We start from the raw sequence: 10,839 nt of genomic DNA, 5'->3' as shown, positions 1-10,839 counted from the left end.
TGGGGGTAGAGAAGTGAGGGGGTGGGAGGGAGAGAGGGATGGGGGTAGAGGAGTGAGGGGGTGGGAGGGAGAGAGGGATGGGGGTAGAGGAGTGAGGGGTGGGAGGGAGAGAGGGATGGGGGTAGAGGAGTGAGGGGGTGGGAGGGAGAGAGGGATGGGGGTAGAGGAGTGAGGGGTGGGAGGGAGAGAGGGATGGGGGTAGAGGAGTGATGGGGTGGGAGAGAGAGAGGGATGGGGTAGAGGAGTGAGGGGGTGGGAGGGAGAGAGGGATGGGGGTAGAGGAGTGAGGGGGTGGGAGGGAGAGAGGGATGGGGTAGAGGAGTGAGGGGGTGGGAGGGAGAGAGGGATGGGGGTAGAGGAGTGAGGGGGTGGGAGGGAGAGAGGGATGGGGTAGAGGAGTGAGGGGGGTGGGAGGGAGAGAGGGATGGGGTAGAGGAGTGAGGGGGTGGGAGGGAGAGAGGGATGGGGGTAGAGGAGTGAGGGGGTGGGAGGGAGAGAGGGATAAGGGAGTCAGTGAGTGAGGGAGTGAAAGGGCAAAGGAAAAAGGGGGAGAGAGAAAGAGAGGGGTATTTGGGGCCTCATGGGTGGGTTCGTTGGTGAGCAGAGGTGACCAGCCGGGCTGGAGTGACTCTGCTCTGGAAGTCCTTATCTTTTGTAGTGGCTAGGAGCATCTGCAAACATATATTTGAGTCTGTAGGCTTCAGCCAGGAGCAGGCCCACCTCCTCGTTGCCCCAGTGTATCGTGGGAAGGTTCTGCAGGAGCATTAGCAGGCCCTGGAAGAGGGAACAGTACGGTTTCAACACGCACAGCCTGGATGCTGCATGGGTAAAGCAGGCCAGTCCACATGCTAGCAAGGTTCATATTTTCAGTCCAGAAATGAAAAGTATTAAAGGCCCCCAAAATTTGGCAATGGATTTTTTATATTTCTTCAAACCCTGAAGTTAGAATACAAAGATCCCTTGGCACATGGTTAGCATCTGTCTCAAGTTCTTAAGATGCTGTGTGTGTGTGTGTGTGTGTGTGTGTGTGTGTGTGTGTGTGCCTATTAACCATTAAAGTCTGCTCTGAATGGAAGATGAAGGAAAGAGATGAAGAGAATGAGAGTGCAAAAGGAGACACTAAAACAGAAAAGAGGGAGAGAGAAATAGAGAGAAATAAGTCAGAGCAGAAGCAAGATTGGAGGAGGGGGTGAGAGTTTTGGAGGAGGTGTTCAGCTGAGGAGGCGCTAAAGAGAGGATAGAAGGAGGAACATGAAGAGCAGGAGAACAGGAGAGCTCTGAGGTTCAGGGATCTCCGAGCTGGGCCAAGGCAGCGGGCTGTGAAATGCAGCCTGGCCCAGCTCAGGACCAATCACAGCCCTCAGCTCAGACGGACCGATGGCTGTGATTGGTCCAGCCCATGGCCAATCACAGCCCTCAGCACAGACCTCAGATGGCCCCGGGAGTTCAGCCTGTAGGTGTGTACAGCATGATGCTGGCATAAAAGACACAGAGATTTGATGCACCAAGTGACAGAGACGGACACACACACACACACACACACACACACACACACACACACACACACAATCACGAGTACCTGAAAGTCCAACATGGAGAGAATCTCTTTGCGCCACTTGATGAGGAAGGCTGCGCAGACGTACAGGTGGAAATGAGAGAAGCCTTCTGGCTCAGCCTGTTACACACACGCACACACACACACACACACACACACACACACACACACACACACACACACACACACACACACACACGGAGAGTGCTTTAACAAAAAAGGTCACAGTTCTGTGGTATCATAGTCATCTTACAGGTGTATGCAGTACTGTGTGTGCATGTGTTGGGTGTTACTTCTTTAACGCACTCTTGTTATGGCTCATTACAGCTTATTTACCAGCAATGGTATTCAGATATAGTGAGAGTATAATGTCAGCTAGGGCCACACATCCACTATTATTAAAGACTTCACTACTGCAGCCTGTTCTGTCTCAACAGACAGGCCCCCAGCGGACAGACACACACACACACACACACACACACACACACACACACACACACACACACACACACACACACACACACACACACACACACACACACACACACACACACACACACACACACACACACACACACTCTGTTGGATACAGTGCAGTACTTCCAGTCACTTGAGGGGTGGTGCTATAAATAGGTTTGTTCTTGTTTTGCTGTTTGCTTTTTGCATTCTGTTTTCTTCTCCCCAAGCAGTGAGTGTAAGAAACAGAGAAAGAGAGAGAGAGAAAGAGATAAAGAGAGAAAGAGAGAAAAAGAGCGAGAGCGAGTGAGCAGTGCAGCAGGGAGAGAAAGAGCACGGCAGAACGAAAGCAGAGCATGAAACAAGAGAAACATGTTTTGAATGTCAGAGGAAAAGAGCAACGTACTAGCAGCAGGTCAGAAAGACCAAGAGAGAGTGAAGAAAGATGAATCAGCTAAGCTAAGGCAGAAAGAGATAGAATGAGAGAGAGAGAGAGAGAGAGAGAGAGAGAGAGAGAGAGAGAGAGAGAGAGAGAGAGAGAGAGAGAGAGAGAGAGAGAGAGAGAGAGAGCGCATCCACCCAGGTATCCCACTCTGGTGAAGAGGCAGGCAGGTATGTGGGGAGGAATCCTGATCTGAACCCCTCGTTCTGTGATGGAGCACAAGATGGAGGCGCAGACAGACACGCACTTTTACCATCTGTCTTCTGTCTTTGCTGTCCCCCTTCATTCAAGTTTAGTGTGCGGCGCTAATTGATCTTGTGGGGGCAGCCCCAATGTGCAATTTTAACAGACAGAGGAAGAGCGGGGGGGGATGGGGGGGGGGGTCCCGAGTCTCTCCCTGTAATCAGCACACCAACAAAACCCAATTCTGTAGAACAAAACTCTGTTCCAAGCAGGCAGTGCTGTTCAAAACAGCAACATGTAAATCAGAGGTTTTTATTTCTCTGTGTCTTTGCAGTCGTTGTGAGAGGTCATATCAACACATCCAAAAGATAACAGTACACACATTTACACACATCCCTTTGTGTATTCTTCAAAAAATGAGTTGGGAGGAACTGCTGGGCAGACGTTGGCATGGAGCGAGAGAGGGAATGGACAAACGGGGGGAGAGAGAGAGAGAGAGAGAGAGAGAGAGAGAGAGAGAGAGAGAGAGAGAGAGAGAGAGAGAGAGAGAGAGAGAGAGAGAGAGAGAGAGAGAGATTGTGTGTCACACATCCAAACACAGAGTGCTAGAAGAAGGAAGTCAGAGTCCTAACATTAAAATGAGAGTGCAGGGTTGCTCATCTTAACCAAGGCCCTTTCAGATGGACAGTCGTCCCAGTAGAAGACAGTCTATCAGTAAGGAGATCAGAATCTCCTAGTGTCTAGCAGTGTAGCTCTGCCCTCTGACCCACTGGGTCTTTCCTGCTCGGCATCCGTTTTGAACCTCCGCGGTTTGATGGCAGCGCTGCTAATACAGTGACTGTGTCCCAGAAAGGCGGCTAAGGGTGGACCAAAAATCGGATGCATCCAAAACATGGAAAATCATTTGAGTCTGAGAGTACTGACATTTACACCCATTTGTACCCATCAAGACACCCCTCTGTCTCTTGTGAGGGTCACATGCTGCATAATGAATGACAGAATGATGTTGATGTAGTGCCTTTCAAGGATTCCAAGGTCGCTTTACAATTAACACATAAAACTTGTACATCAAGTCACACGCCGATGAGAAGCGGCAGCCAATCACAGCGTACTTTGATCCAGAAACCTCCGTCCCCTGGGGGACTGAATGAGGTGTAGGGAGGAGAGAGAGGACAACACACAGGACAGAGGACCATCCATCACTGGGCATGCAGACATACAGTCTCAGTCTCACTCACACACACACACGCACCCATGCACACACACACCCCTTTATTAGGGTAGACATCACTGGGCATGCAGACACACACCATCATTCACACTCACCAGGAGAATTTAGGAGGAAAGCCAATTAACCTAACCTCCATGTTTCTGGATTGTGGGAGGAAACCAGAAACCCCGGAGGAAACCCCCACAGACATGGAGAACATAGAAACTCCACCCAGACAGTCCCTGACTGAAAGCGTAAGTGCTGGGTTAGGAATAGCAGCATGTAGCTACATACCCAGGCTGTATATGGCTTAGACCAATCCCATGCACTATTAGCAGGTGTGCGTATGTGTACACACAGACACAGCATTCACAGAGACGTACACAACAGATGCAGGCATCTCTTGTACTGTGGCTACAGCAGGTGGTTCCTGAAACTGGTTGTTAAAGGTATGGGAGCTCACTACGGCATTACAGCAGATGCAGGCTACCGACAGACGCCTCAAATCCTGCCCCGCAAACACGTCTGACAGGGGACCGACAGCGTCTCAGACAGTGAAGATGACCCGCGCATTATCGGGTCAGGTTTCTATGCCATCAACGACACGTACATGTGAGTGGTGCATAGGACAGGCCAGCGGCATCGTGGGGGAGGAGGGTCTCTCTCTCACTCCCACATCGTCTGTGTACAACGCACCTGTCTGGACACAGGCTGTCTGGGTCTGGTCTTCTAGATTGAAGATGCCTTTTCTCACCCCACAGGCAGGCAGTCTGCTGGACAGGTCTGCCCAAAAGACGTTCCCAGCTCACTTCATGCACACACATGACCTGCTACGCCCAGTCACGTCTGAAATTAACACTTTGCTCTGAGAATTTATAAACTGCCAATATGCAGCCAACGTTCACTGTAGAATAGTGAATAATGTCTATCCACCCTGCCCTGTATCCACTGTCTACCATCTGGTTTACTTTCCTGACTGTGAAATAATTGTTCATCTGATCTACTGTATAGAGCCTGTAATCTAATCTATACAGACTGTACAGCGTATTAATTGTGTTGTGTACAGTTCAAGGCCTGCATCAAGGCGTGTGTGTTCTGTCTGGTTTGATTGTTCATGTCAAATGTAGCACTGCATCCTGGAGAAAGGCAGCTTGACTCGCCTCTCAACGCATCTGTGGGGAGAAGGAATGACAGAGGTGTGACTAAAACAGCCAATGGGCCGACCAGCCAGATCAACACACACCGCTCACGCAATGAGCCAGCCAATCACGTCCACATCTACTGCACGCTTCCTGAACCAGCCAATCACGTCCACATCTACCGCACGCTTCCTGAACCAGCCAATCACGTCCAGATCTACCGCACGCTTCCTGAACCAGACAATCAGGTCCATATCTACCGCACACTTCCTGAACCAGCCAATCACGTCCATATCTACTGCACATGCTGCTCGATAACCACGTTTTTTTGCTTAGGTCTTCGCTTCTGTGCTTTGTTTACACATCCGTTCATCCAATATCAGCCGTGTCAGGAGGGTGAAGCCATATGTATAAAAAAAGAAAGAAAGAAAAAATTTAATAGGGGGTAAAGAAACAAAAAGAAACTGAGTGTGGAGAAAGGGACATATCAAGTGTTGTTGAGACACACCAGAAGAAAAATGCAGTATTCAAATGAACACAGAACCTGTGCTCGAGGACAAGCCTTTTACTTCGATTTTGTTTGTGTGTGTGTTTTGCTTTTAACCACTTATAAAAGGTTTCTCCAACACCATTATATTATATAAAACATCTAAGTAGAGATTTTCATTGTGTGAGGTCCAGTTTCTCAGGGTTCTATTTCACCAAGAAATTAACTGAACTGAAATTACTCTGAGGACCAATTACAATGCAAAGAACAAAATTGATCAGCTCTGAATACAGAACCCATAGCTAGAGGCAAGGATCGGTCTACAGATTCATCTGTGGCGTCTTGCCCAGAGCATGCTGACATCTTGGCACTGGAATCCAGTGGTGATTTGTTAACTGTACCAACCAGCGACGTCCACCCATGAGATTATTAGGGAACTCTCCCCATTGTACCTCCTGAATTGATTAATATGTACCTCACCCCATCGAGAACTGATTATTAGGCACATTCCTAGCAGTAACGTGCTAGCCAAAACCGGCTACCAGAGAGAAGAGTGGTAGAGAGCCTTTTCTCCTCACGCCTCCAAGCTGTGGGACTCCCTCCCTAGTGTCTCCAGGGTTCCTCGTGATCCTGGTACATCTGACAAGTGGGTTAAGATGTATCTGCTCACATCAGCTTTTAATTAACCTGTGACTTCTGTATTATATTTTCCTGTGTAATAGTTTATCGTGTGAATTTCATACATATATATTTTATCACATGTTTTTGCTCTTCTTTGATTTATAATTTAGAAAGTTTTCTAAAAATAAGAATGATTTATCTTAATTAAGAGTTATCTGAATTTACTCGGTTATTCATTTTCGGTAAAGGGACTGTGTAAACCGTGTTTGTGTCATGGTACCGTCTCCCTGTGGACAAGTACGCAGACGTCTGGCTGTTTTTCGCGTGTGTATTGTTTGTTTGTCCGCGCCTCTCTTGGGTGGTGTGTGTAGGACATTAGCGGCCAGCACCTGAGGGTTATTTTTTAAGCCTGTTGTGTTACATTGGCTCTCTGGTTCATGCTTGTGCACGTTTGTTTCATGTGGGTGGTGGAGGAGGTGGTGGAGGGGTGGGGGTGGTGGTGGTGGTGATGGAGGGGTGGAGGAGGTGGTGGAGGGGTGTGGGTGGTGGTGGAGGTGATGGTGGAGGTGGTGGGGTGGGGGTGGTGGAGGGGTGGAGGAGGTGGTGGAGGTGATGGTGGTGGGGTGGGGGTGGTGGTGGTGGTGATGGTGGAGGTGATGGTGGTGGTGGTGGTAGAGGTGGTGGAGGTGGTGGGGGTGGTGGAGGTGATGGAGGTGGTGGGGGTGGTGGAGGTGGTGGTGGAGGGGTGGTGTGGTGGTGGTGGTGGTGGTGGTGGTGATGGAGGGGTGGAGGTGATGGTGGAGGGGTGTGGGTGGTGGTGGAGGTGATGGAGGTGATGGTACCTGGTAGGTGTCCCACAGGCGGATGGTGCAGCGTAGCGGAAGCTCCCTCATCAGGAGGTTGTTCATCCAGCGGAAGGCAAACTGCAGGTACTCCACCTCACACCTCCTGAAGTGCACGTGCACGTCCTCTGGGTTCAGGACAGAGAGCAGGACACATTTCACACACATCAGGGAATCAGAGACAACCTGAGCTGGTCTCTGAGCTGCAGCAGGACTCTGATCTTTATGAGAAATCCCACTGAATTGGGATCTACAGGTGACATCAGTTTCTAGCTCTACCCGTCCCGCTGCATTTAGACTGCGGCCTTGCAGTATAATCACCCTAGTGGGGAAATGGAGCGGGAGGCCAGGAGCATTGAGAACAGGCACATTTAATACACAGAACGCTTCCCTTCAGTGGCGGAGCGGAGCGGCATTGTGAGCGCCACCGTATCCACGGCGCTCCTGATGGATATTGACAGAAGTCTGAGGCAGCTCCATGAGAGAAGAAGAACCAAACCCATATGCATCAGAATGATAATGGACACTTTTCTACACAGCCCAAGCAATATAAACCTCTTATATATTAAAAAATCCAACTAAAAAAATTCAAAAGAGGTTTTCCTGTTGAATGATCTCGGTATATATGCTAAGTTTTGCATCACAAGGGATCCCGAACAGTCAGCATATATAAAGCAAATAAGCCCTTTAACATTTAATCTTAAATTTAAATTCTCTCTGAAATCTCATCTCTTGGGCTGTATGAATCTCTCTCCCTCCGAGACTGCGAGTCATTAAATTTTCCGGCTTTCTCTTTCCTGTCGGGATGCCCCTGCTTCACGCGCCCTCCTGCGACCTTTCACACCAGCATCGTGAGGGCATATAGACAAATCAATCACTCCACTCATCTCCCTGACAACGCCACGGAGCCGGGCCCGTAGTGGCTCAGAACGAGGACTCTGACTCTGCTCGGCCAGACGGATCGCGTAGGCTCCTCCCCCTCCTCAGGTCTAAAACACTGGCCAATGTTCAGTCTAACGATCCTGTCCTAAGCTTTTACCACAGAACAGAGTCTAGCCGGCCACCAACAACACCTACATCCTTTTAATGAGCCTCCTCACACTTACTCACACACAGAGTTTATGGTGCACGTCACGACACTGCAGCCCTACGTGAGCTAGCAGGTGTTTGGGTGCTCAACACAAACTTTTGGGAACACGGTACATAAATGAAGTTGTTATTAGAGTGGCTTAAGTAAGCATCGGACAGCAAGACTTTAATCAGGCACTAATCATGTCCCAGTCCTAGAAATGTAAAACACCGGGACCCAAATAAGAGCCCTGCTGATAGAACTGGAGCTCAAATTTTTGCCATAAAGTTTCGCAGCATGACAATGAAGCCATGAGTAGATAGAGATGAGAAGCAGAAGCTGACCTCAGATCAGTGTTACTGCTTTACAATGAAATCACAATTTCAGATCAGAACTTCAGTTACACAAGATCAGAAATGTAATGTTTTCCAGAATAGAGTAGGCATATGCTATTAACAATGTCTTTTAGAAATGTTTGTTTCTGAAGGTTCTCATACTAGGTATTTCAAAAGGTTCATCTTCTGCAGTATAAAACAGAGCAATAAACAATATGTGCAAATCTAAGCAATTCAAAGCTTTTCAAATGTCATTGGGCACTGTTAAAGTCTAATAAATCAGACTTCTTTTCAAAGAGGAGTGAATATTAATGAACTTATTCGTTCACATTAGACACAAATGTTGTGGCAGTAATTATAGATGAGTCAGTGGGTAAACAGGAACCGTATGTACATATCAGCGGTGGGCAGTAACAAATACCATGTAATTACGGTTACTATACTTAACACAGTACTGTACCTATTATTTCAAGCATATAGAAACATTTCTATTTTTATATATTCTTAACTTTCACTCTTCTAAACTCCATATATTAAATACAGATGAAAGTCCTCGAATGCCAGACCGGACTAGACTGGACTGATAACACCGTATCATCGTTTCCAGGTGGGGGCGGGGCCAACGCAGCCATGGTGCCAGACTCACCGGAGACGGAGACAGAGAGGAGGAGACACCATGTCCAGGAGACACCATGTCCAGGAGACGCATGGGACGCTTTAGAAGTGACTTCGTCTGCTTGTTGCACCCATACACAACCTAGTTAGCTCACTAGCCACCACAACTGTACACGTCTGATCTTCTACAAGTCTTTTTATGTTCAACATCTGGGTGCTTAGCGCACTGTTGAAAAACACGCGACACGCCATAACAAGCAAGATCAGACATCTCTGGATAATCAGAGAGATGGACTTGTAGAGGCTCTGGAGGGAATGAAGTACAACTGTATTTGTGTAGGTAGGAAGCGAGGATTCATTTCTTTACAGCGGGCTACGCGGATGTTTTACACAAGTCCTTTCAGCAGCGCAGCAACCGCTAGATGACACACTTCTGGACTCTGGGTGAGGCTTCAAAGGCACCGTTCTACCTGATTTTGCTAATAATGAGCAAATGTGATCATAATGGACCCGGTATCATTGCCAGTTGGTGAATGATTGGAGAACTTCCCCAGTGCTAGTGTGGGTATTATGACTTCAACCACAGTCTTGGGTGTACGCAGGTTTGGGCATTGGAGCGCTTTACATTATACCATACACCTCAGGTCTTTAGCTCAGCACAGTGACGATCAGGCATCTGGATCTGGTTAACGGACAATGACAGCCTTCGATCACCATCACCCACTTCAGGGGAGTTTTGGCGGAGCCCCTTTAAGGCTTGGATCAGAAGGTTCTAGAAGGATTCTGGCCTCACCGTCAATCCTACTGACGAGCTCCTCCAGGGCTTTCACTTTGGTCTGAATTCCAGGCTGAGCAAATGTGTAATTATCCTGCAAGAGCAAAACACACACATCAGTAACTGTGATGGACACACTGACTCACTAAACTGGCTACTGGCTTTTAATGTCGGACTGCTCGGGAACACTGATCTTAATTGTCCGGGACCGTTCAGGGTACTCACACACTCACTCTCTCATACCCTCACTCTCTCATACACTCACATAATCATACACTCACATACTCATAGACTCACATACTCATAGACTCACATACTCATAGACTCACATACTCATAGACTCACTCTCTCATACACTCACTCTCTCATACACTCACTCTCTCATACACTCATAGACTCACTCTCTCACATACACTCACTCTCACACACACTCATAGACTCACTCTCTCATAGACTCACTCTCTCATACACTCACTCTCTCATACACTCATAGACTCACTCTCTCACATACACTCACTCTCACACACACTCATAGACTCACTCTCACAGACTCACTCTCTCACACACTCATAGACTCACTCTCACACTCACTCTCACACTCTTTCACATAAACTCACTCTCTCACACATTCAGACTCATTCACTCTCACACACACTCTCACACACACTCACTCCCCATCAGCATCTCTTTCTCTTCCTTACATTCTGACCATCCTATTCTCATCTTCTTACTCTTCTTACAGTCTCACCCTCACACTCACACACACACGCACCCCAACATTTACATTCTCAGCAGCTCATTTTCAGTCTCTCTCTTATGCACACACTCGTACTGACAGATCCACTAGCAGAGCCAACAGTTACTGTACCTCACCATCCGCTGAAGCCCCCAAACCAACCCTGGGTGAACATCACCTCTTACACACAAACCAACCCTGGGTGAACATCACCTCTTACACACAAACCAACCCTGGGTGAACATCACCTCTTACACACAAACCAACCCTGGGTGAACATCACCTCTTACACACAAACCAACCCTGGGTGAACATCACCTCTTACACACAAACCAACCCTGAGTGAACATCACCTCTTACACACAAACCAACCC

The 10,839-nt window shown here is 48.2% G+C and overlaps 1 protein-coding gene across 1 annotated transcript in view; it reads right to left on the bottom strand.

Annotated features, from left to right (window-relative positions):
- Positions 1-254: 254 nt before the first annotated feature.
- tbc1d22b (TBC1 domain family, member 22B) overlaps positions 255-10,839 on the bottom strand; it is a 47,349-nt gene continuing 36,764 nt past the window's right edge. Inside the window, exons 11-14 of the mRNA XM_077001281.1 lie at positions 9,748-9,823; positions 6,936-7,063; positions 1,580-1,675; positions 255-774 (exon numbers count right to left, since the gene is read on the bottom strand). Of these exons, the coding sequence (XP_076857396.1) occupies positions 646-774; positions 1,580-1,675; positions 6,936-7,063; positions 9,748-9,823 (429 nt within the window). The 3' untranslated portion in view covers positions 255-645. The remainder of the gene's footprint in view (positions 775-1,579; positions 1,676-6,935; positions 7,064-9,747; positions 9,824-10,839) is intronic.

This window comes from Brachyhypopomus gauderio, chromosome 4, assembly GCF_052324685.1.
Source record: "Brachyhypopomus gauderio isolate BG-103 chromosome 4, BGAUD_0.2, whole genome shotgun sequence".
Classification (NCBI taxonomy): domain Eukaryota; kingdom Metazoa; phylum Chordata; class Actinopteri; order Gymnotiformes; family Hypopomidae; genus Brachyhypopomus; species Brachyhypopomus gauderio.
The sequence above is the reverse complement of the archived record's forward strand: the minus strand, read 5'-3'. Positions and strand labels throughout refer to the sequence as shown.